Source organism: Mixophyes fleayi, chromosome 3 (genome assembly GCF_038048845.1).
Source record: "Mixophyes fleayi isolate aMixFle1 chromosome 3, aMixFle1.hap1, whole genome shotgun sequence".
NCBI classification, from domain to species: domain Eukaryota; kingdom Metazoa; phylum Chordata; class Amphibia; order Anura; family Limnodynastidae; genus Mixophyes; species Mixophyes fleayi.
In genome coordinates this window covers 23305510-23332381 of record NC_134404.1, presented here as the reverse complement: position 1 = coordinate 23332381, position 26872 = coordinate 23305510, and the positions used below count along the sequence as shown (strand labels likewise).

The 26872-nt window shown below is 44.3% G+C and overlaps 2 protein-coding genes across 6 annotated transcripts in view; both read left to right on the top strand.

Moving 5' to 3' along the window:
* PAQR8 (progestin and adipoQ receptor family member 8) overlaps positions 1-11629 on the top strand; it is a 63246-nt gene extending 51617 nt beyond the window's left edge. For all 4 annotated transcript variants that reach the window (XM_075201224.1, XM_075201227.1, XM_075201225.1 and 1 more), the window contains exon 2: positions 8353-11629. In XM_075201224.1, the coding sequence (XP_075057325.1) occupies positions 8389-9450 (1062 nt within the window). In that variant the 5' untranslated portion in view covers positions 8353-8388 and the 3' untranslated portion in view covers positions 9451-11629. The remainder of the gene's footprint in view (positions 1-8352) is intronic.
* Positions 11630-13017: 1388 nt separating this feature from the next.
* EFHC1 (EF-hand domain containing 1) overlaps positions 13018-26872 on the top strand; it is a 45331-nt gene continuing 31476 nt past the window's right edge. The window contains exon 1 of one of the 2 annotated variants that reach the window (XM_075200482.1): positions 13018-13323. In XM_075200482.1, the coding sequence (XP_075056583.1) occupies positions 13273-13323 (51 nt within the window). In that variant the 5' untranslated portion in view covers positions 13018-13272. Of the gene's footprint in view, positions 13324-25940; positions 26219-26872 lie in introns of those variants that run through there. The other variant, XM_075200481.1, reaches the window with a different exon arrangement.

Below are 26872 nucleotides of genomic sequence, written 5' to 3'. Positions count from 1 at the left end.
AATCTAAATGTTTCCTATCTATTCAAACTGATGGATCACATCCAATTATCTCTCACCCACCTCCTCTATCCCCCTTAATTAATATACTGTGTTATTTAAAATGAATAGAAAGGACGCATAACCAGTTACAGTAGTATACAAAAATATTTTTCTCTGACATTTTTCTGTAGTTGGAAATACTTTTAATGCAGCCGCGTGGGTTCAAATGATCATTCAATAGTTATGTTTTTTCTGATTTTTTTGTTAGAGTTTTATTTCATGTGGAATGAGTCATGAAAATTCTGCCATTACTGTTGTTGCTATTTTGTGGGAGATTTGAAAAAAGCAAAACATTGGTTTCCTACAATGGCGCCTGTATAATTGGTGGTATTGCTGCAGTATGGGGTGGCGTGGTGGGGGCAATGTTGTAGTGTGTTTGGGGCTTAGTATTGCTAATAAGTATGATAGGGTATTGCTGTAATGTGAGGATGATGTCAGTTGCTGTAATGTGGGGGGTGATGCTGGTTGTTGGAATGTGGGGTGATGCTGGTTGCTGGAATGTGGGGGTGATGCTGGTTGCTGTAATGTGTGTGTGTAGGGGCGGTTGATGTCGGTTGCTGTAATGTGGGGGTGATGCTGATTGCTGTAATGTGGGGGTGATGCTGATTGCTGTAATGTGGGGATGATGCTGGTTGCTGTGATGTGGGGAAGGGGGGTGATGCTGGTTGCTGTAATGTGGGGGTGATGCTGGTTGCTGTAATGTGGGGGTGATGCTGATTGCTGTAATGTGGGGGTGATGCTGATTGCTGTAATGTGGGGGTGATGCTGGTTGCTGTGATGTTGGTGGGTATCGATGTAGTATGAGTGTGTGTGGGGGGTTATTTATTACTGTAATTTGGGTACTAATGATATAATGTCATGGCATTTATTGATGTAATATGGGTGCTAATAATGTAATGTTGAGGGTCATTTGGAGAAATAAATACCCCCCTCACACACACACTCATACTACATCATGTTGTACTGCACCAGCAACGCACACTACCCCAGCATCAGTGTGCAACCATATAGTGCATGGAGCCCACAACACATGGGCCTGTGTGCTTTAAATGCCAGGGCTGATTTTTAGTCCCAGTCCTGCCCTGGCTCGCAGTGAATGTCGGGCGTGACATCACACCCGACATTCACTGCGAGCACAGCACTGAAGAGGGAACCCAGGAGGGAGCCATATTGTCACCTGACCTTAACGGTCAGGGGACTGCAAAAGCTACGTTTTTTTTTTTGTTTTTTGTTTTTACTGGGATTTTTTTTTCACATTGCCTTGGGAGCTGGGCCCCCTTTCCCCATGGGCCCCAGGGCACCTACCCATCGTCCCCAGTCGGAAAGACAGCCCTGTGTCTAGGTACCACTGAGATGTGTAATCAGGCCAAACAGTTGTTTAGCCTATGATTGGCCCGATAATTGGGTGAAAAACCTGTAGTATGTACCCAGCCTAAGACTTTCAATTGTCAGATCTCTAATGCTGTTATTGGAAGGGAGGGGATAAGCGATTTGTTTGGTAAAGGTAGAAAACCTCTTACAGCGGCACATTAGGGAAGTATTGTATATAAAAAAGACTGGGTTTAGGGGATCTGTGCAGTATAATTAAGACCTAGAGGTATATTTACTAAACTGCGGGTTTGAAAAAGTGGAGATGTTGCCTATAGCAACCAATCAGATTCTAGCTGTCATTTTGTACAATGTACTAAATAAATGTTAACTAGAATCTGATTGGTTGCTATAGGCAACATCTCCACTTTTTCAAACCCGCAGTTTAGTAATCTAACTCCTAATGTCACTAATTCACTGCGGAGGACAACTCATTGGCATACTTAGGGGCCTATTTAGGATTAAGCCGCGATAGGGCTAGTTTTCTATCTCCGCTTCTATCACTGCAACTTACCATAAACTTTTATCCAGGGCAATGAAGTGATGTTTTGGTCCCCGGTGATACAAACTGCCAGCGGTAAGAAATGACAGATAGAAGGCGATTGGTTGTTCTGAGTTACACCATCTTTTTGACCCAAGTATCAGAATTCATAAAAGTGCCCCTGATTTTTAACAATAAGCTTTGGCTGAATTACTAATTACTATATGGGGAAAAAATCTTCTGCAGATTATGTACAATATGCAATGGAATTCTGTGCTCCCTGTGAAGTGTCTTCAGTCAGTTATCAAAATCATAGACTGACATGAAAGTCACCAACGTCTCCTATCGTACAACCCTCTGTAATAATGTCTGCTGCTAATTAATGATAGCGGATTATGCTGAGCTCAGTCTGTGTGAGAAGATGGTGATATGGATGCAATGTCTGAATTACAAAATAACCATGGCAGAAAGAGAGATGTCTTTCTGTTCATTTGCACAGTACATTGGAATTTCCAAGAAATAGTTTTGAATAATCTAACACTAATTTTATAGGAATATAAGAAAATAGCTTTGGTCGACATTAATCAATATAACCAGGGCCGGATTTACCATTAGTAAACCTAGGCAATTGCCTAGGGCCCAGCGGTCCCCAGAGGGCCCTCCCAGGGCTAGCGGTGAGACCAACCTTTAAAAATTGGCCGCTACTTATGGGCCAGTGCTATGTGCTTGCACCCCCGGGCTAAAGTCTTCCAGCCAGCCCCTGAATAGGGGTATATGTTATGCTAAAAAACTATAGTGCTATGGATTTTTTCAGGGAGGGGGTCCCAAACCAGTATCTTGCCTAGGGCCCCATGTGGTCTAAATCCGTCTCTGAATATAACGCCTATGAACGGTATCTTTGAGCCGTGTGACTGTTATTAAGTCCCTTCTAGACATACATCAGTGGGAAATTTTGTTGTATAGATTGATGACGTTCTTTCTAAACTGTGTAATCCACAATTTTTTTATGACAAATTTACAATCCCATACACCAAAAAGCTGGAGGGCATTCCAGTTTGTTTATATTGGTAAGGCTAGTATTGTGCAAGAAGTGGCTTGTCACTGGGACATAGGCCATACTTGCCAACTCTCCCGGAATGTCCGGGAGACTCCCGCATTTTGTGAGAGTCTCCCGGACTCCCGGGCGAGTGTGGCAATCTCCCGAATTCTGCCCACTTCACTAGGAAGTGCCCCACTTCCTAGTGAAGTGGGCAGAATTAGATCCCAAACGCCGCGATTCCCGGTGAATCGCGGCGTTTGGCCCCGCCCCCGCTGTCAAATGACGCAATTTGCGTCATGACGTCACAGAAGGCGGGGCCGAAATGACGCGATTTCGGCCACCCCGCCCCTTCACGCCCCCCTCCACTGGCTGGCTCCCGGAAGGGAGCTGAAGAAAGTAGGTAAGTATGACATAGGCATGTCGACTGGACAGAATATCTGGATACACCTGTTCGACCAGTAATTTGTTTGGATTCACTTCTTGGAGGGGAAGACTGGTTTTCTAAAAATATTATCACTTTGATTTTAAGTTTTTAAGTGATCTTGAAAAGTGGTCATGGCTTATTTAAGCTTATATAACATAAGTAAAGTCTATGTTCTAAAAGTTCATGATTACCATGAGGGATGAAGCTTTAAAGAAGTCGTCTTTTTTTAAAGAAGTCGACTTTCAAAGGAGGTTTGCAGCATCTGATTATTTTAATTTATTGGCTTGTACACGTCCCCCTGAAACTTTAGTATATTTTGCTAAATATATTGCTTTTTATTTCTTTTTATTACCAAATCCATTTTGACATATTATTATTGATTATCGTAGTCACCTGGGGGTCATGAATGCCTTTGTATCAGAGCAATTTCCAGCTCTCGCTTCCAATCTCTCCAGGATTATATCTAATCATCTGTTCTTAAGCTTCCTCTCTCTCTCTCTCTTCACTTTTTTCTCCTATCTGTTATTACAAGAGGGAAGAGACAAATTAACCAGCGTTCTAGTAAAACCAGTGTTGGCTCGTGCCAATATTACCCAGGGGAAAAGACAGAAAGTGTAGCTACAAATCTCTTTTCTGTTATTATCACTTAGTTATTGCTACACAGTGTTCTTTGATGTTTTAAATACCTAAAGGGTTTTATAGAGAAATGACAGATTTAAAGCTTGGAACATAGCTCAACTTTAATGTTTATTGTATAGTATACTTGAATACCTTTTGGTCTCCCGCCCCCCCCCCCCCCCCCCCCCCCCCCCCCACCGTTTGGGAGATAACGGAGAATAAGTCCAAGGGACTAATGCTGGGGGGAGAGAGGGGGCTTGACGATGCAATTTGTGTCATCATGACTGCCAAGATGAGAGCATAAATCTGATATGCTGAAATAGATAATTGAATGTCAGGACCCAAATAAATCTTTGCATGAATACCTAAATTAACCTGATCTTCAACTCAGATAAATGTGTGACCAAATGTGCCCAGGAGCAGGTAATTGAGTTAGGCAAACCCTTTGTGCAGAGACCAGTTTAAGATATGCAGATCACAGACATCCATTGTATTTGATCATGTATTTCACTAGCTAATTGACTCCCTTTCAATAGGTAGGGTAAACACAAACTAACTCCTGGGTGTAAATTGGAGAGCCATATGCCTAGGTGCAAATCTTGGAGACTCTGGTATAACAATCTGCATGGTCTTTATGCAGGTATATAGAAATATGACCTTCAAAGGAAAATGTTGTCATAGTTCATATTTTGGGGAAATCTGGATGGCACTCCGTACTGAGGGGCAAAAACCACACAAGGGTCTTAAAACATAGATACCAACTACATCGGGAACAACCATAGTCACATGTATTCCAGGATGAGATTGGATATTGTTGTAATATCATCATATTTGGTATTTAAACGTGCGGGAGATTATGACCGGTTTATTGAGAGGGGTGTTATTTTATTATTATTATTCTCTGAGATATATCTGTGAAGAATTACCAACAGGTCAAAACTTAGGAATAGTTTGACCAAACCTGAGGTAACACCCAGGGGACATTTCCGCCCCCCACGTTAGCATTCACACTGCACCTGTGAATGCCGTCCCATTTCAGTTTGCTTAAAAATTTGTGTTCTGAGGGGAAAAACTGTGAGACTTTGTGGGAAATCAAGTTACATTGATAAGCTGTCCATCTTCTTAGCCAAATCCCCTTGGCCAGCATGCAATTCATGTAAGTGCAAATCTGAATGTAATCATTTTTATTTTAAACTGTTTTTGCTTGTTATGTCAAATTTATTAATTGTTATTCATTATTTTTGTTATCTGTATGCCCTGTACCTTTTGTATATTAAATCTATAATTTAATAAGTTGCGTCCTTGATACTCTAAAGAATCCATAGCCGGTTTAGAAGAGATTGCTCTACCAGGTTAACCGTTGGAATGCCAGTGTGTGATTTGTGGTTACATTTGATTAACAAGCTGTGTGTGCTTGTATGTACATTTGTGTAACAGTCTGGAGGTGTGAAGAGGTAACCCTGTGTGTGCTGGTGTGGGTCTTGCTAGTTTGTGGAACTAAAAGCCTGTGTGCCAGTGTGGGACAGTATATTGGGGTCCTATTGCCCGTACCCAATAGGTGGTGGTTGAACCTTGAAGTGTCTGGGGGTGTGAGAGCGCTGTGTTTGGAGACGATTCCGTAGGTCAAGAACCTGTGTGATAGGTGAGAGAGACTGCGGGCTGAAATCGTGTGTGACCTCATACAGCAAACACCCCAAAGTCACGGCAGCTGGGAGCGTGTTCGTGACAATGACCCTGCTGCACAATGGCGTGTTCCGCGACATCACACTTTGGGGATGGGACCATGATTATGTGGGTGCATCGAATCTCATCATCAATGCACCGCCCACTTTAGAAGAACCCGGGGAGAGTCTCCAAAATTCTGGAGTCTCCTCAACATTCTGGGAGAGTAGTCCAGTATGTTGTATGGCCCTTCCTCTTGTACATTTACCGTTATTACTAACCAGTGACCCACTTACTTCGTTGTAAACATTGAAGGTAAAATCATCTAAGGCTGGGTACACACTACATGTTTTTGACCTGAATATCGGGCCGATTACACAATAAACAACCGTTAGCTCCGATATCGCATTAGTGTAAACTCCAACGTTCATGTTTTATCGTTCCAAAGCTCATCGTGTCATTTGATTTTATTTTATAAACGGACTAAAAATCTCTATATACGATGGAACTATGTTGTGCCAATCCTGCAGTGTGTATGTACTTAGCACCGGCAGTGTCCATAGATCTCTATGGAATGTGCAGAGTCACCATCTTTTCAGCCGATAGTTATGACAGATGAAGAGCACAGATCTGACGGTAAATCGTGTAAAACGTGTATAGTGTGTACACATGAACCGGCATGCTGATCGGGACTTTCAGTCGTTGGTAAAATCGTTAACGATATCGCATCAGAAGAAGTTTTCTGTAGTGTGTACCCAGCCTTATTAGATGGTTTCACTCAACAAGATAGCTGAAGTCCGTACAGGGTTCCTTTTTGACCAGACCGCAATTCCCAAAGAATACTGAAACTGTCTAAAGTTTCCTGGAAAACTGAGACAGTGCGGTGTCAGCTCTTACAGGCAAACCGAGGGGGGTTTCCTAGTGCCTGGAAACTCCCTGCAATGCACTGTATAATTGAGGTGGCTGGACCCTGCCCCCGCTTCACACGGCTCTGCTTGAAAGGGGAGAGCTGCGTGCACCTAACAGTAGTGCACGCAGCATTGCCCATGTATATTATGGGGATAGGAAGAGTTGGAGAGCAGCCAAGCACTGTCTAATATTATAGCCACGCCCCCATGCATGCTGGTCACGCCCACTGGCGGCGTGGTTGGAAACCCCCCTCTACAAATCCTGCTTTTGCCCCTGGCTCTCTAAAATGTCGGGAGTCCCAGGAGATATTCCAGAATGCAAAATAAAAGATATTTTCCTTTATTCTACCTGTGGCCATATTGTAGGCAGATCCAATATTATTCATGAAACTGCAGACTATCAGGTGACTAAGTTCTAGTGACAGTATTGAGGTATAAGCCAATTTTTTTGTATGACTGGGTGTAATTTGGTGAACGATCAGCCTCATGCTTCATCGGTGTGACTGCTTTCTAGACAAATAATAGCATGATTATTGGTACAGGACACAGAATGGCCACTTTCACTATGTGCCAGCAACAGGTACACTTGAGATAAAAACAAAAACTGAAATACACTGGACCAAACTGTCATGAACACCGCAGTCTGTCCCAGATACAGCAATCTGAACAGCTGGCCGTGACTGGCGTCACCTTAGTCACTTAGCAATGAATACACCTTTTCTGCCACCACAAAGGATTTACTATGGTGTCCTTACATTCACCAGAACCACTTATTAATGTTTAACACTAAAATCACATACACATGTAGCATGAGCCTCCCTGGGCTTTGTAAGTCACATAGAACACACTAGATTAAATTTATTTAATCTGAAAAATGTTTCCAAGGCTTATTTACAAAAATTAATAACAAGACATACAATATTTTACACAAATAAGTTTCAGAAAATAAAATAGAATATAAAATCAGAGTTACTACTTACTAGTTAATACTTGAAGTGTGAGGGAACACAATTGAGGAAAATGGGATATTTCAGTCTTGATAGACTCCCTCATGAAAATGTACACTGTACTACTGATACAAGGGATTTTTAAACCATTTCTTTTTGGCTCTTCACCCCCCACCTTAGGAATTTTATTTCCACCTAAATTAGATGGATGATCAAAATGACAAAGGGCTTTCCGAAGTAAATTATCTATCACTAAGATATATGTTTGGGCACCTCAGAGAATCTCTCACCTCTGAGCTGCTTTGAGTGGCTAGATGGTTTACAACTTTGGTCTTCCAGCTCCCCCGAGATCCTTATCTATCTGGCTAGTTTCAAAAGACTCTTTGTTAATTGCACAGGTCACCTAGGTCAGTCAGCAAAGCACACTTTGAGAGGTTACATAAAATATTCACATGGTCATACATGAATTCAACAGAAAATAACAATTAGTCATTAGATATCCTACAGAATCATCACAAAATAAACATCTTTATTTTTCTAGAGCTGATGCTAATAAGTAACTAGTGAAAATACTATCACCATCGCAATTTGTCAGTTCTTTGTGGTTCTATATATGCATCTAGCGGTAAGCCACAAAGTTTCATGTTCACCAACACCTTCAAACAAATCAAAATTATTAAATTAGAAGATTACTTTTATTATCTAACATTTGCCTTTGTTAGTCATTTGTTTGATGGTTCACGCACGTTCCAGTTTTCCAAATAGGATTATTGCACAGAGATGTGGAATGGAGGCTTCTTGATTCTTAGGTGTATACAGTCATGTATTGTCTGGTCTGACTTATGTCTTTTTTTTCTCCACTGTAGGTCAAAGTCAGATTTTTTTATGACCTTCCTTCTACAATGACTACAGCAATTTTGGAATGTATCAGCACGTTATCCATTAGTGCCCAACAGTTGCGCCACTTCCCCAAGCTCGTAGAACGTCGCCTATTGAAGATGCCTTCTACAGTCAAGGACTCGGATGTTCCTAACCTCTTCAGAGAGCCTTACATTCAGACAGGATATAGACCAGTAGACCAAGACTGGAAATATTATTTTCTAAGCCTCTTTCAGAAACACAATGAATCTGTTAATGTTTGGACACACCTCCTGGTGGCCTTGGCTGTTCTGTTGAGGTTCAAATCCTTTGTGGAGACTGAGGGCTTCTCCTGGGAAATTTTATCCATGCCTTTAGTTCTATATGTAATAGCCTCGTTGACTTATCTCACATGTAGCATCCTCGCACACCTGCTGCAGTCCAAATCTGAGTTGGCTCATTACACCTTCTACTTCATGGACTATGTTGGAGTTAGCATTTACCAGTATGGGAGTTCCTTGGCCCACTACTACTACAGTTCCAACCAAGCTTGGTATGACAAGGCCTGGCCTTTCTTCTTGCCAGGAGCTGCTTTTCTAGGTTGGATGTCCTGTATAGGTTGCTGCTATGCCAAATATCGCTACAGCCGACCATATCCAGTCATGAGGAAAATCTGCCAGGTCGTCCCATCTGGCTTAGCGTACATGTTGGACATCAGCCCAGTGGTTCACCGGATTATAGCTTGTAATACGGACGACTGCTTAGACAGAGCTCTTTGGTTCCATTGTCTACAAATCGTCTTCTTTGTCATCGGTGCCTACTTTTTCTCTTGCCCAGTCCCAGAGAAATTTTTCCCAGGCGGGTGTGATATCATTGGCCACGGTCATCAAATCTTCCATGTGTTTCTAGGCTTGTGTACTCTCTCCCAGCTGGAGGCTGTGCTCCAGGACTACAGAACCAGACATGAACATTTCACGGCACGGTACAGTCCGGCAATGACCCAAGCATCTTGTCTCTCGTTCTTCCTGCTCTTCATCTGCACAGCGGGCACGGCGATTTATCTGCGGAAAAGAATCAAAGAGAAACTGGAAGAGAAAGACTTGTGAAAAAGACAAGGAAGTTTTTTGTATACATTTATATACTTGATCAAATTATTTAATAACATAGGATGTACTAATTTATTTACCACTAGAAATGAGTTTTGGATGTGAAATTGAATGTGTGGTTAATATTGTTGTCCGATGCTGTTAAGACAGAAACAATCTAGTCTCATGAAAGAAAAACATTTTTAAAAAATGCCCTTTTTTTAAAAATCATGCACAGTCGTCACGTTTATTTTTGTCTGTGACATGCATCAAAATTTCAGCCCACCTTGCACCCATTACCTGGAACAATTGGTTTAGCACTCACTTTAATAATAATTATAAAACATATATATGTTAAGTTATATTTTTGGGTTTCCATAACAAATGCATCCCTGAGTAAATTTTGATAAAATGTGGTCTGCAAAAAAAAATATGACATGTTGTTTTGCACTCAGCCAAGATTTGGGAGTCTAGTTCCTTCAAATGTAACTTTTAAGAACGGACGGTATTATGTAATAATGTGCCGGCAAAATTGCTGGTTGTCATTATTTATTTATTTTTATAAAATGGTCAGTAATAGTTATTTTCATTGGTTTGAAACCTTGTTTCTCTCACTATCGTCCACCTGACCTATAACTAGTGAATAGCAGTTATTTGCTGCAAGCTGAAAGTCATGGATAAGACAGGGATTAGATAGAGGGACCATCACCTAACAATTTAGAGAAGACATATCCCAGGAGATTTTATGAGGTGAGATCTCCAAACTCAATGATTTTTACTGAAAGCCCCCGTTCTTATCTTGTAGAACTTTGGGAGTTCCGAGCCCGGAACCTACACAGTTCGGAGATCGCTAGGCTAGCCTGAAGAATTTTGCATTTGACCAAGTTTCATGCATTGTGCCGATTGAAGTTCATCCAACAGCTGCCATGGCTTATCCAGGCATCCTGGTGGAGTCCCAATCAGGTTCAAAATTCTTTTGGCCTTCATGATTGGACAACACATCTTGTGTAACCACCGGGGGGTTGGGTGTCGCCCAGACTGCTAAGGTCTCAGAAGGTGCGAACCAAGACTTACTAAAAACGTTAAACTTTATTAGCAACATTTTGTACTGACAAACTGTCTTAATAGGAAATTAATTGGTGCTGGCAATTAGAGCCTCTTATGTGTGTCCATCTTCCTTATTAAAAACTGTACAGGATGATTTTGGTGCCTGCTGGTTGAGGTGTCTAGGTTGCACTGACAGATAAAGTCTAGATGCAATGAGGCTAGCCCTTCAAATGAAGTCCATCAGTTCTCCGTGAGGATATTTACTGCACGAGACCCGTGAGCGACTGCCGGCCTCATTATCTGGCAATGGCTTGGCAATGAACGGGACACTGCTACGCTGCTAACACGGTGGATCCATTTATCCACCAGATGTGAATGTATGATGAAAATATGGCTATATTATCTGGCACTGTTCTAATATATCTATACTATAAACACATTTTAGTGGTTAGCTCATGGGTAAGTCCCATACAGGATTAAAAACCATTGCCAACTCTTTAAATATATTTGTAAAAATGAATCCTCCACCCCTTACCTGTTTTGGGGGTTTCGGTCTCTGGGAACCCTTTTTTCTGCAATTTTGGGTTCACTATGAAATCAGAAGAAGGTATTTTGCAGCAGGGGGATATATATGATAACTAGCACAGGGAATTGCAGCTTTCTATATAGTTATTTCACTTTAAAACTACTTACCAGCTGTAAATAAGACATCCGTGTCATAGATGTAAAGCTGTTGATAGACCCTGAGCCCAGAATCTCAAGCACAATGACCAGCGTTACTCTCCAAATAAATGTTGCAAGACTTTGACACCAGTATAATTAAACAAAAACAGAATTTCTCTCTTTTATTAGTGTTACTTATGAATGTGGGCGGTAGGAGTGACTATGACTGTGCCAAGTTTGGTTCTAGGGCCGGACCCTGGACCTTCTGAGAGCCTGGCACCACACCCTGGACCTAGTGAGAGCCTGGCACCACACCCTGGCCTAGAGTTTGCTCTCAACCAGTTTTATTCTTGCCCATCCCAAATTAAAAACACTTCATAGAGAATTTCAGTAGCTGTGTATCTTACCTGTGGTTTTTCTATCAATTCTTTTAGTCATGCATAACTTGTACATTGTGACCAAATAGAATAAATCGCTTTTTCCACTTACAGATGATTATCAATATAATGTAATTTTTTTCAGTGTAATTAATGTCTGATCAACTGCTGTGTAAATTAAGAAATAAAGTGGAGAAGTGCACACAGGCGAGGAACAGAGCATTGCGGGGTCTCTACCGAGCATGTGTAGTCTGGTGCTTCTGGTCAATGCCCTTCATCATCACTCTGCGCACCTTCATCATATCATTGTGCCCCTTCACAATCACATGTGCTCCTTCATAATGACATTGTGCCCCTTCACAATCACATGTGCTCCTTCATAATGACATTGTGCCCCTTCACAATCACATGTGCTCCTTAATAATGACATTGTGCCCCTTCACAATCACATGTGCCACTTCACAATCACACTGTGCCCCTTCATCGTATCATTGTGCCCCTTCACAATCACATGTGCTCCTTCATAATGACATTGTGCCCCTTCACAATCACACTGTGTCCCTTCATCATATCATTGTGCCCCTTCACAATCACATGTGCTCCTTCATAATGACATTGTGCCCCTTCACATTCATATGTGCTCCTTCATAATGACATTGTGCCTCTTCACAATCACATGTGCCACTTCACAATCACACTGTGCCCCTTCATCATATCATTGTGCCCCTTCACAATCACATGTGCTCCTTCATAATGACATTGTGCCCCTTCACAATCACATGTGCCACTTCATCATATCATTGTGCCCCTTCACAATCACATGTGCTCCTTCATAATGACATTGTGCCCCTTCACAATCACATGTGCCACTTCACAATCACACTGTGCCCCTTCATCATATCATTGTGCCCCTTCACAATCACATGTGCTCCTTCATAATGACATTGTGCCCCTTCACAATCACATGTGCCACTTCACAATCACACTGTGCCCCTTCATCATATCATTGTGCCCCTTCACAATCACACTGTGCCCCTTCATCATATCATTGTGCCCCTACACAATCACATGTGCTCCTTCATAATGACATTGTGCCCCTTCACAATCACATGTGCCACTTCACAATCACACTGTGCCCCTTCATCATATCATTGTGCCCTTCACAATCACATGTGCTCCTTCATAATGACATTGTGCCCCTTCACAATCACATGTGCCACTTCACAATCACACTGTGCCCCTTCACCATAACATTGTACCCCTTCACAATCACATGTGCCCCTTCACAATCACATGTGCTCCTTCACAATCACACTGTGCCCCTTCATCATAACATTGTGCCCCTTCATCATATCATTGTGCCCCTTCACAATCACACTGTTCCCCTTCATCATAACATTGTGCCCCTTCACAATCAAACTGTACCCCTTCACAATCACATGTACCCCTTCATTACAACACTGTGCCCCTTCATGGTAACATTGTGCACCTTCACAATCATGTGCCCCATCATAATATTACTGTGCCCATTCACAATCACAGGTGCTCCTATATAATAAATCTGTGCCCCTTCATAATAACACTGTGGCCCTTCATCAGTTTCCCTTTTATTACAGTGCCCTTTTAATCTCTGCTCCTTTTCTTACCTTTTAATTGGACTTCTTTCTTCTGTTTTCTTCTTTTTCTCTTCTGTCTTCTTTTCTTCTGGGTCCTCTCTGTGTCGCTCCTCGCTGAAAATGTCCAGCGGGATGACGTAATGTCCGGCAGTCAGTTCAAAGGGAGGAGAGTGCCGGGTGCCGTACTACTAGTAAGTATTTTCTTTTGTCCTGCGATGGACAAGCGGGGAATGCCAAGCAGAGCAGAGTGCTTGGAACCCCCCCCCTGCCTTGCTTACCCTGCTTTCTGCCAGGCCCTGGCCCCGGCACCCCAGCTGGTGTTCCATTGACATGCGATGTGGGTCCCACACACCCTCACACAATCTGAACAAAGCATTTACCATTGACTTAATTATATTCATGTGATGTGGCTGGGAGGGGGGAGGAGTATGAACAAAACATCTGTATGTACAGGTACTTTAACAATCTTCAACCTGATAAAATAGTGAGACTCAATCACCCTAACTGTGACTAAAGACAGTTACAGACAAACAAACCCTCTGCCATTGAGGAGAACCCTACCAGACAAACTAAGTTTCCCCGGCACAGACTGTACCTGCTTCAAAGTGACCTTTTTCATAGCAGTTACCTGCTGTGTGGACAGCCTCAAGTCATGAAATTTGTCATCAAGTAACCAGGAGTTGGTGTGACAGTGGTGCCCAGCAGCTGAGGTATGACAGTGGTGCCCAGCAGATGAGGTGTGACAGTGGTGCCCAGCAGCTGAGGTATGACAGTGGTACCCAGCAGATGAGGTGTGACAGTGGTACCCAGCAGCTGAGGTGTGACAGTGGTACCCAGCAGCTGAGGTGTGACAGTGGTGCCCAGCAGATGAGGTATGACAGTGGTACCCAGCAGCTAAGGTGTGACAGTTTTACCCAGCAGATGAGGTATGACAGTGGTGCCCTGCAGCTGAGGTGTGACAGTGGTACCCAGCAGATGAGGTGTGACAGTGGTGCCCAGCAGCTGAGGTATGACAGTGGTGCCCAGCAGCTGAGGTATCACAGTGGTGCCCAGCAGATGAGGTATCACAGTGGTGCCCAGCAGCTGAGGTGTGACAGTGGTGCCCAGCAGCTGAGGTGTGACAGTGGTGCCCAGCAGATGAGGTATGACAGTGGTGCCCAGCAGATGAGGTATGACAGTGGTGCCCAGCAGATGAGGTGTGACAGTTTTACCCAGCAGCTGAGGTGTGACAGTGGTACCCAGCAGCTGAGGTGTGACAGTGGTGCCCAACAGCTGAGGTGTGACAGTGGTGCCCAGCAGTTGAGGTGTGACAGTGGTGCCCAGCAGATGAGGTATGACAGTGGTGCCCAGCAGCCGAGGTGTGACAGTGGTGCCCAGCAGATGAGGTGTGAGAGTGGTGCCCAACAGCTGAGGTGTGAGAGTGTTGCCCAGCAGATGAAGTGAGACAGTGGTGCCCAGCAGATGAAGTGTGACAGTGGTGCCCAGCAGCTGAGGTGTGACAGTGGTGCCCAGCAGATGAGGTGTGACAGTGGTGCCCAGCAGCTGAGGTGTGACAGTGGTGCCCAGCAGCTGAGCTATGACAGTGGTGCCCAGCAGCTGAGGTGTGACAGTGGTGCCCAGCAGATGTGGTGTGACAGTGGTGCCCAGCAGCTGAGGTGTGACAGTGGTGCCCAGCAGCTGAGGTATGACAGTGGTGCCCCAGCAGCTGAGGTGTGACAGTGGTACCCAGCAGCTGAGGTGTGACAGTGGTACCCAGCAGCTGAGGTGTGACAGTGGTACCCAGCAGCTGAGGTGTGACAGTGGTGCCCAGCAGATGAGGTGTTACAGTGGTGCCCAGCAGCTGAGGTGTGACAGTGGTACCCAGCAGCTGAGGTGTGACAGTGGTGCCCAGCAGATGAGGTGTGACAGTGGTGCCCAGCAGCTGAGGTGTGACAGTGGTGCCCAGCAGATGAGGTGTGACAGTGGTTCCTGAAAATGTGGTGTGTCAATCAGATGCCTCCTCGAGCAGGGGTCATGTCCTCCTGAGAAAACTCGTACAACCTCCCCTCTGTCCCACAGATGCCCTCTCCCTCCTTCTGCTCATTCCAGTTACCTTATCCTCAATCTGAACTCCAAGTCTTCCTTCCCCCATGCCCCCTCCACCCATCTGAACCCTAAGTTTCCCTTCCCCCTGTTCCAAAGAGCACGGAGGGGCTGATACTGCTGTAAACTTAGTATAACTCTAATAACGCTCTTATTAGATCATTGTAAACTTTAAATTTATAAATAAGCGGCTCCAGGAGCTGGTGAGGGAGCCTGTGGATGGCAGTGATTACTCTCCTACTAGTAGGGGCACCACGGTGGTCTGCCATTAGCACTTACACTCGGTGAGTGTCTGGTGGCTGAGTAGCACCATCAGGAATGGTCAGTAAAGACAGGTTACTGATGGTCAGTGGAAACCAAAGACAAATCTGTAAAGCCCCTCCTCTGACAAGGTGGCAGAGCAAGATCATCCTGCCACACTTACATAAAAAGCTGGCTCTGTGAGAAATTTCACTGCACATCTGTAATATTCACACCTACACACATCTGTAATATTCACACCTACACACATCTGGATTAGGATTGCACAAACTTTGGCTGGGATTGTTAGTTCCGCAACAGCCAGAGATCCAGAGGTTTATACCCATGATGAAGAGGTGTACAGTTCTGTGTGCAGAACTCATTAAACATTGTACTGAACATTAAAAGACAACCAGTAAAGTATGCCCAGCTGATATATGGGTCAGATTTTCTCTTTAATATCAGTCTTCCTCCCACAGCACCAAATATTACGTATATGTGCACAGACATTTTTTATTTTTTTAATAAAATGTGTGTAATCTCTACTAATACACATATCTTACATATCTTATCTTGGAAATGCATATCCCAGGCAGAACACTTAAAGTGGGGAAGCTGTTGTCCAGTCACCAAAGGATAAATACACAACACACAATAATGGCATCTCTAACCCTCACAAGTGAGTAATTACTCTCTGCTCTTAGTTGCCTCGTTTTTTTGTTCCCAATTCACAACAAACCCGTATCCAGATAGACAACTTGTATCTCTTCCTAGACAAAAGTCAAAAATAGTTTTGATATGCTGAGATCTGCCACCTAAATAAGGGTTTCCAAATTCCATGCTCAATTTTGCCGCCATCTAAATGACTTCTGTGGTGGTCGAGTACTGATGGGAAATCCTTCCCTTACCTTGTCTCCCAGATACGAGTCAGGTTCTTTTCTCTTTTGGATATCCGGTGGTCAGGAGATAAATACTTCAATGAAAGGGACAAGGATTGGTAAAACAACTTGGGTTTATTGAGAATGCGGTAAGGACAGTTTTGGTAAGCCACCGCGCCACTGACCCCTTCAGCTCAATAGTAATGACAAAATAATGCGTCTGATCAGCATAGAGCACAATAGCATTTAACATATAACATACACCTGGTGAGTATAAAGCAGAATAACGATAACATCTTCAATACACATTGTCTAATAAGGCACACTGGTAATCACAGTTACTACTTTCACCTTAACAATATCTGACTGGTGATGATGCAATAACCATCAATAATAACCCATCAAGACTCTTGCGGTCACTACCCCGCCCACTAGAGGGCTACTTCTTATTCAGGTGTTTGGGGTACCGTGCCATTCCCTATGGGTCAGGCGCCCCACTTTTAGCATCTACTGCTGAGTTAACTTGAATTGCAGCGGTACCACTAACACTGAATGTCACACCTTCAATATTAATAAATCAATTCTTAGGTAAATCACATAACATTAACATCATCTAAAACATTTGGTGCACCAATATTATCCCCGGTAACGTTACCATATTTTCCACTCAGTCCTGGGCTGATCTGTGCACAGGAATTTGGGTAGTGTTCCAATGTCCTGCAGAGGTTTCCATCAAGGGTTAAGTATTATAGTAGAAAGCAGGGCTGTTGCTCATTTCAGCCACAAGATGGCGCTGTTCTCTCAACAGTCAATGAATATCAGCACATGTGCTCTGCAGCAGGGTATAATGTCCAGATATCAGCACACACACACACACACACACACAGGATATAGCTGAAACGACCGTCTTAATTGTTCCCTGCAGCCTGTGTATAGGTATGATCTGGGGGAAAAGCTCTCACAATCCTTCCTTGTACAAGAATGCAATGTCAGTTTTGGATAGATTCTCTCATCACTCTTCCCTCTGACACTGGGGTGTGTGCAATACACTGCAGGCTAAGGTTTTACCTTGAAAAGAGTTCTGTAGTTAGTGAATACTGTCTTTGGCGCCCCACTGCGTGTCCCCAGCTGTTCTTCGTCCGCTTTTCTGGCAATATCACAGTTCTGGCAGCAGCTTATCTTCTCTCTGCTCGGCTGCACATCCTCCCCCTTGTTCCTTCTACTTGCGTAACCTGTATTTACTGTATTACAGGTTACGCAAGTAGCGTAGCGCATGCGCAATGCACTACGTTAATTGCGTAAGCGCTAAATACTGTAATATGTGATTTCCCCACTAGCGTGGGAAAATACCATAATACAGTACTTAGCTCTTACGCAAACAGCGTAAGAGCATTGCGAAACGGACCTCCTACTAGGTAGGCAGTGTTTGCGGCGGCTCCTGGCTTTTATTTTTTTTTACTTCAATCAAGACTAAAGAATCGGGAAATTACAAATATGTGCCCCTTCTGGGTGAAGTGTTCCAGTTGGCACAGATTCGTTTATGGAGGTACAAATGGCTGGGACTGGGGCAAGCCGGTAAGATGGATGTACAAATAATAAGGGACATTGGATCAAGAAAGAAGACATAATCGGTAAGTATTTGTTTTTTTTTATTTTTAATAAATAGTTGTGGTTTAAAAGAGGGTGGTTAGTGTCTTTATTGTGGGTTTTATTATTTTTAATAAATATGTGTGGTTTGTATGAGGGTGTTGTTGTTTTGTTAACTTTTTTCTTTGTGGAACTACAGGGCCCAGCAAGCCAGGAATGTCAGGGCATGTTGGCACTTGTGGTTCTCCAAGTGCCAATATGCCCTGGCTGCCGTGGGTATGCTGGTGCTTGTAGTTATGCAAGCACCAGCATGGCCACACTGTTTTTGGCAACTTGGCTGGCTGGGGCTTGTAGTTCCACAAACAAAATTGGTGTCAGTTTTTTTTTTTTACCATTTAGCGCCGTATTACCCTACTACCCACAGCCCAGGGGTAGTAGGAAGAGCCCTAGTGCTATCAGCACTGGGCTGGTTCTTTCTAGGGGGGGGGGGGGCCCGCTCATTTTTTTCAGCGGACCCCACTCCCTAGGGAATCCAGCCCAGCGCTGAACAGTCTAGGGTTGGTTAGTCATTATGGCAGGGGGACCCCTGCCGCGCGTCCCCCTGCTATAGTGCCGCCAACCCTGGCTGGTTTGCCTAGTGCTGGTAAAGTGAAAATCGGGGGGACCCCACGCAAAATTTTTCCCCGATTTTCACGGGACCAGCACTAGTCAGGCAGCATTAGGGTTAAGCATAAATAGCGGGGGGACCTCACGCTTTTTTTTTTTTAACTTTTATCTGTTCTTTAACTTTTTAACACTGCCAGGGCAGTGTAACAGTGATGTGTTTGTACAACACGCTGCTATCAAGCAGCGTGTTGTATCTGGCGTGTTTAGAAGCAAACTCTCCTGAGTTTGCTAACTCGCAGCTTCATACATTGTAGACTTGTATAGCTGCAGTGGCAAACAGTGGTGAGTTTGATCTCTGGCGATTTTGCAAACAGCGATTTTGACAGAAGCAGAACTCTGGCGATTTTGCATGAAATCTCAGCTTCATACATCGGCGAGTTTCAACTCTCCCGAGAAAATCGCTGGAGTTGCAAAATCGCAGCTTGATACATTTACCCCCAGGTGGTTGTTTTTGATTAACCCTTTGTCACACACATGTCACGCAGGCTCAGGTGATTGTGACATACTGGGCACATGCATATATCGTCCTCCTCCAAGTGGTAGATTAACTAACATTCCTAAAAAGGAAATGTGGAGGTGTTGCCCATAGCAACCAATCGGAATCTAGTTATCATTTTCTAGAATGTACTGAGATAAATGATAGCTAGTATTTGATTGGTTGCTATGGGCAACACTTTCACGTTTCCTTTTTTCAAATGTTAGTAACTCTACCCCCAAGACTTTATCTTTTCCCATAGCATTCTGTCCCCTCCACAATCACACTACTTTTTCTCATTTTATTACCCCTTTCTTCACTTTCAAAAGCTTACATACACTACCCATTGGGATAATATTACACATTTTACTGAACATTTATAGAAACATAAATGTACAAGCAGTTTTACTCCCACTACCCTAAATGTTACATATCTGCACAGCCAGTATTTTTTAATATAATGTCTCCACTTATAACAGACACACATTTCTTATCTCAGGAATGCATGTACCAGGCAGGAATCTTTCATGGAAGAACGCTATGTATATATTGCTGTATAAGCAGCCAAACATGTACAAAGAATTCAGCAGTTTTGCATATTAGACGGTTGAGGACTGACAATGGGGTAACAACACTGAACTGTACAAAAACAGTCTTCTGAAAACAAGAGACCAGATTTGGGCTTTGGTTTCCACTAGCAAAAATATAATTTTAATTAAGTATAAAAAAAAACACAAAAACACCATTATATATAATATATAACTTATATCATATTTAATGTTGTTTTTAACTTAAATTAATAAACATTTTTATTTATTTATTTTACAAATAAATAACAAGAATGTACAAAGATCATCATTAGAAAAATGCTTTATTCCAAGAATACCCCAACAAAGAGCCGTTTGTTCTTCAAACCTCCCACGTTGTCGATGTGGGGAAAGGATCCATTGTCTCACCAGTGGGGGTGAGTACTCCAGAATTGGAGGGGTCACATTGGAACCCCACAATTGTACTTACTGGGCAGAGGCTGTGAGTAAAAATGTATTTGTGATTGGACATATTGTTTAGGTCTATAAACGAAAATTGGCCTAGGGCCCTTGTACTATGTTTATGTAGTCAGATCTATGGAAAAGACATACTGATTACATACCTGGTGACAGCCAGGACAACTCCCACAATGCACCTGGACACAGGTAGGACAACTCCCACAATGCACCTGGACACAGCCAGGACAACTCCCACAATGCACCTGGACACAGCCAGGACAACTCCCACAATGCACCTGGACACAGGTAGGACAACTCCCACAATGCACCTGGACACAGCCAGGACAACTCCCACAATGCACCTGGAAACAGGTAGGACAACTCCCACAATGTACCTGGTGACAGCCAGGACAACTCTCACAATGCACCTGGTGACAGCCAGGACAACTCCCACAATGCACTTGGACACAGGTAGGACAACTCCCATAAATCACTGGGACACAGGTAGGACAACTCCCACAATGCACCTGGACACAGGTAGGACAACTCTCACAATGCAACTGGTGACAGCCAGGACAACCCACAATGCACCTGGACACAGGTAGGACAACTCTCACAATGCACCTGGTGACAGCCAGGACAACTCCCACAATGCACTTGGACACAGGTAGGACAACTCCCACAATGCACCTGGACACAGGTAGGACAACTCCCACAATGCACCTGGACACAGGTAGGACAACTCTCACAATGCACCTGGTGACAGCCAGGACAACTCCCACAATGCACTTGGACACAGGTAGGACAACTCCCACAATGCACCTGGACACAGGTAGGACAACTCCCATAAATCACTGGGACATAGGTAGGACAACTCCCACATTGCACCTGGACACAGGTAGGACAACTCCCACATTGCACCTGGACACAGGTAGGACAACTCCCACAATGCACCTGGACACAGGTATGCCGAGGAAACTACTTCTGTTTTTTATTGGAATCTCTGCTGCCTGCTCTGAGAATGGAACATTTCTCATGATGGTTTGCAAGATAGCAATACAGTGCACTCACCAGGATACCAACTAGCAATTAGTGTAATCCATTAATGAGGAGTATGGTCCTTAAAGGATTTGTCCACTTTGAGAAAACCCCCCCTTTTTATTTTTAATCCCCCATCCCCTGTATAACTCCCTAGTTGTGGCCACCTTTACTGGTTAATGTTTGACCGGAGCAATGTTGAAAAGGAGCATTAAGCAGGAGATTCGTACATCTATAGACGATAGGGGCATCGTTTACAGTTAGGAGTAAATAAAGTAGAAGGTAGAATATTGCACCTTGGCAAATCCATGTTGCTCCTCAGGGGGAGGGGGCAAATTTAAAATGTGCGGACAGATATAGAGTTGTGGGTGGGGCACATCTTAGCTGCCCAGTATTGTGTCCTACATGCAAGGATGAAGCCCCGGCAGCCCCAATGATGGCAGACCAGGTCTCTGGGGGGAGGGGGAAACGTCTCCGGGACGCAAGCTGCCGCATCACCGACCGTGGTGGAGCTTAGACCTGTGGCGTGAAAGCTGGCTAAGGGAGCCTCATGTGGGTTACCAGAGTCTATGAAGACTGTGAATAGCTAGGAGGGAACAGCAACTGCCGCTGGGAGTAAGAAGGAGGTCCAAGGTCCCGAAACAAGGGGGGGGTTGTGTGGCTAATGTCCTCAGGACACAAATTGAAATAGCGCATGGAGGAGATAAATGGAGGGGGGCCATTGAAACTCAACTAGGGAGTCTAGTCCCCCCACTAACCCCAATACCCCTTAATAAGAGTGGGGTGCACGAAAGGTGCTGTAGAACTACCTGTGTCCAAGTGCATAGAGGGGGCACAGTAGAGGTGGGGACACATGGTAGATAGGCTTACATCATTTAGTATGTTTTATATTATACTATATAGTGCAAAAATGCATCTAAAATGAATTTCACTCTATCAAAAACCTTTGGGGGGCCCAGACGACCCCCGAGCCCCAGGCCGTTCATTTCAAAGTGGAAGTTCCATACCAGCACTTCTAAATTTCCACTTCAACCACGGCACACAAATGCAAGAAACCCAAACTAAACTTGAATAAGCAAATTCAGACAAAACGCTCATCTGAACCAACCAGCAACCGGAAGTCATGTAACGTAACAGGGAACAGGATCCCAGTACCGTGCTACAAGCACCAAAGCCAGTGACTAAACGTTTCTATTGTGTGATAACACCACCGTGTGGCAGACACTGGGAGAGTCTTGTAAAACTGTTTCTTACTCTATCTCCAGACTGAGATATTACTACTATATAGTAGGCTGTTTTACAAACCCTCCCCCATTAACTAAACAATTTATTTAGATGCTAAGGGGATAATTTATTATTGTGTAATAAACAGATAAAACAGGATAAACAGGAAATATAAGTCCCCCAGTGGAAGTTACTATTCAGGCCTCTGTATGGCCCAATTCATGAAGGAACGTAAATGCCGATATGTGCCGTATTTAGCGTTAAATGGCACTGGTCATGTCATGAAACTATCTATACACCAGTAAACGCCGCAACTTCCAATTCATCTTCAAATGCAAAGGACCCTGACTACAGCCCATGTTTTCATGTGCGGAACGGGGAGCCGATTGGCCGTATGCACGTATTATTATTATTATTAATTTTTATTTATAGGGCGCCACAAATTATCCGTAGCGCCGTACAAGGACAAACAATGGCATAGTACAAGGTGAAACAGCACAGTACAAGTAACAGTAAGCACTATAACTGTGGGAGCTCAAAGCACAGCTAGAGAGAGAGGGTGGGGGATAGTCAGTACAGGATGGTAACTTGAGCCCAAAAGGGTGGGCGCGGATGACAGGTTAAGATCCACTGAGGAACAGAGAGAAGCAAGAGGAGTCGGAGGGCAGAAGGTCCGAGAGGAGGTGGGCTGAGTAGCTGGAGAGCGAAGTTAAAAGTGGTAGAGACAGGAGGCAGGAAAGCCCTGCTCAAAGGAGCTTACAATCTAAAGGGAGGGGAAGACAGACAGAGACACAAGGGTGAGGCGGAGAGACGGGTGAAATGGAGACGGAGTCAAGGAGGGGGGGAGAAGTGAAGAAGGGATGAGAGGGAGAGATAGCCGACAGGTGGGAGGTTAGGCAGGTGACTGGAAGGCTTTTAAGAAGAGGTGGGTTTTTAATGTTCATTTGAAACAGGAAAGATTAGGGGAAGTTCTGATGGAGCGGGGGAGCTTGTTCCAATGGAGGGGAGCGGCGCGGGAGAAGTCTTGGATACGTGCGTGAGAAGAGGTAATCAGAGGAGAGGCGACGATCATTGGACGATCACAGTGGGCGGGATGGAGCGTGAATAGAGATGAGGTTGGAGATGTAGGGAGCAGTGGAGTTGGTGAGGACCTTGTAAGTCAGAGTGAGGAGCTTGAAAAGGCTTCTGTAGGGGAAGGGGAGCCAGTGAAGGGCTTGGTAGAGTGGGGAGACAGAAGTGGAACGGCGAAAAGGAAGATGAGCCTAGCACGGCGTTGAGTACAGATCTAAAAGGAGCGAGATGAGAGAGGGGGAGGCTGATAAGGAGAAGTCAGTGTACAGTAAGGACGTGCCAAGCTGGAGCGCACACGGCAGCGTCCGATTAAAGCTTTGGGCATCTCTCAGGTACATTTTTTTCTGTTGTATCACTGGCTCCAGCTACAGGTCGGGTGTAAGTGGCGATTACTAGTGATGACGGCTGTGTATACAGCTAGAGCATGTGTCTGCAATCAGGAGCGACTGGAAAAATCTATTTTATGTACAGGAGACATTCATAACATTCTGATAAATGTATGTTTTGTCATTAATGATTATGCTATTAAGAGGGATGTATGGGTGAGGCCGCGCTTCCTGATATGTAGGGGTGCTGCCACAAATGGACCTATATGATGTTCAAGGGGAGTCCCCACCCTCGAAAGAAATAATAAATGCAAAATTGGGTTAGGTACCTGGGCACAGAGCAATATGTACATAAAGCTTTGAAAGGTTAAATACCAAAATTGGACATTTTATTACATAATATAACAGTAACAGGTTCTGGACAGAACAATAATAACAATGATGAGGAAAGATATTGTAACATGCAAGGTGTATAACATTCAGCTGCAACAAGGTAAGTCCTGTATTGGTTACAGATAACAAGGAGCAAATGTACATTCAGCTGCAACTAAGTATATCTTGTACTAGTTGCAGATATATCCAAGAGCAATTATGGTTCTAATGGCTCTAATACTGTGAATGATGGTAGAAAAGCAATAGCAAGTACACCTGGATTCCAAACGTGTCCAGTTTATGTGTTTGGAGAACCATTAAAGTACATTAGAACACTCACAATTGTGTAGAGTCGTAGTTCCGTCAGCTAGGCGTGTCCTTCTCATGCAAATCAGGAATCCAATTACTCGCCCTGATCCGGGTAGATGTTGTCGTCGGTCCTGCTGTGAGGTGTAATAGAAGGGAGGCGCATGCGCGCTCTGATCACCGGGACGCTGAGTGCGCTATTCTGAAAAAGTACTTATAATACAGAGAATATTGCTAGCATGCTAGAGGACCGGGACCCACAGTTGTTGTAATTGAGCAGAATACTGAATGGTATTGTGAGAGTGGGCAGGGCCGCCATCAGGGGGGTACGGCCAGTACTGCTGTGAGGGGCCTGGACAGACTAGGGGGCCCGGACAGACCTCTCCGTCTGTCCGGGCTTCCTGGACTGTCCGGGCTTCCTGGACTGTCTGGGCCCCCCAGTCACACACCGTGCTGCCCCTTTTCTTTCTTACCCTCTTCTCCGCGATGCTGCAGCTCCGCCTCCCAGACTCTGAGAGGCTGGGAGCGCGGCACGTTGACGTCATCACTGCGTGCCGCGTTCCCAGTGTATTAGTGACCGGGAGCTGCATCATCGTGAAGGAGAAGGTAAGTTAATTAGCTATTCTTTTTTTTTAAGGAGGGGGCTGGGAGAGGGACAGCCCAAGGGACCATAACTGTGGAGGGAGGGGAAGAGGGAGAGCCTGGGGGACCTTAACTGTGGAGGGGGGAGGGAGAGGGGGACCTTAACTGTGGAGAGGGGGACCTTAATTGTGGAGGGGGGGGACATTAATTGTGATTGTGGGGGGGAGAGGGGGACATTAACTGTGAGGGGGACATTTACTTTGGGGGCAATGTACTGTGATGGTGAAGAGGGAGAGGGGCACATGTATGGGGAGGGGGGTCCCCGACAGATTAATTAGCACTGGGCCCCACAGTTTCTGATGGCAGCCCTGACAGTGGGTGCAAACGAGCAGGTTAAAAATGCAGGGATGCCGTTAACAGAATAAATTGCATGGCATACAGAAAATATAAATATAATATAAATAAAATATAAATAATAAGTTATTTGAGGATTCCGCAGTCATTACTCTGAACTATGTTGTCCTTACCTAGCTCCAGTTTTTCATTAACCTGTTACTATACATCTCCAGGATGATTTTTGAGACATATATACATTATATCACTAGAGACAGTAAACAGAATTACTGGCAGGGTTTTAAGTCAGTTTATACATAAAAGCAGTTGTCTTATAAAAACTATTGTTATTAAGCAACATGTTTTAATTCCCTAAATATTCCCTAAAATTCAGCACATTAGTTTTAAATGTGTTGAAGTTTAACCTTGTTGGCAGCATATAAAGGGTGCAGAATATAAAGGGTGCAGAATATAAAGGGTGCAGCATATAAAGGGAGCACTTATAGTGATATACAATGGTGAGCACAGCAGTCACTGCAGACAGCATACATAGCATACAGTACAATATATATAGTAACCTGCCTCATATAGAACAAGGGGCGGGGCCAGGCAGTCTGTTTACTGTTACTATGGAGACAAGAGTCCGCCCCGTGTGCTGCCTGGTAACCGAGCACGCTGCAGAGAGACAGCAGGAGAGAGACTGCAGGAGAGAGACTGCAGGAGAGAGAGAGCAGGGGAGATACTGCAGGAGAGACAGCAGGAGAGAGACAGCAGGAGAGAGACTGCAGCAGAGTGTGATAACCTGAATGTAACCTGCAGGAGAAGGAAGCAGGAGACATCCGGAGACCTCAGCAGTAATGTCCTCACACCCTGTACATGGGCTGCCATTCCTGCCAGGGAACACCTACAGGGACCCAACCGTAAGTGTGATCCAGAGAGACAGTGTGTATGTGTACCCTACCTATACTAAGAGTGTACCTGGGTATAGTACCCTACCTATACTAAGAGTGTACCTGGGTATAGTACCATACCTATACTAAGAGTGTACCTGGGTATAGTACCCTACCTATACTAAGAGTGTACCTGGGTATAGTACCCTACCTGTACTAAGAGTGTACCTGGGTATAGTACCATACCTGTACTAAGAGTGTACCTGGGTACAGTACCCTACCTTTACTAAGAGTGTACCTGGGTACAGTACCCTACCTTTACTAAGAGTGTACCTGGGTATAGTACCTTACCTATACTAAGAGTGTACCTGGGTACAGTACCCTACCTATACTAAGAGTGTACCTGGGTATAGTACCCTACCTTTACTAAGAGTGTACCTGGGTATAGTACCTTACCTATACTAAGAGTGTACCTGGGTATAGTACCCTATCTATACTAAGAGTGTACCTGGGTATAGTACCCTATCTATACTAAGAGTGTACCTGGGTATAGTACCTTACCTATACTAGGAGTGTACCTGGGTATAGTACCCTATCTATACTAAGAGTGTACCTGGGTATAGTACCTTACCTATACTAGGAGTGTACCTGGGTATAGTACCTTACCTATACTAAGAGTGTACC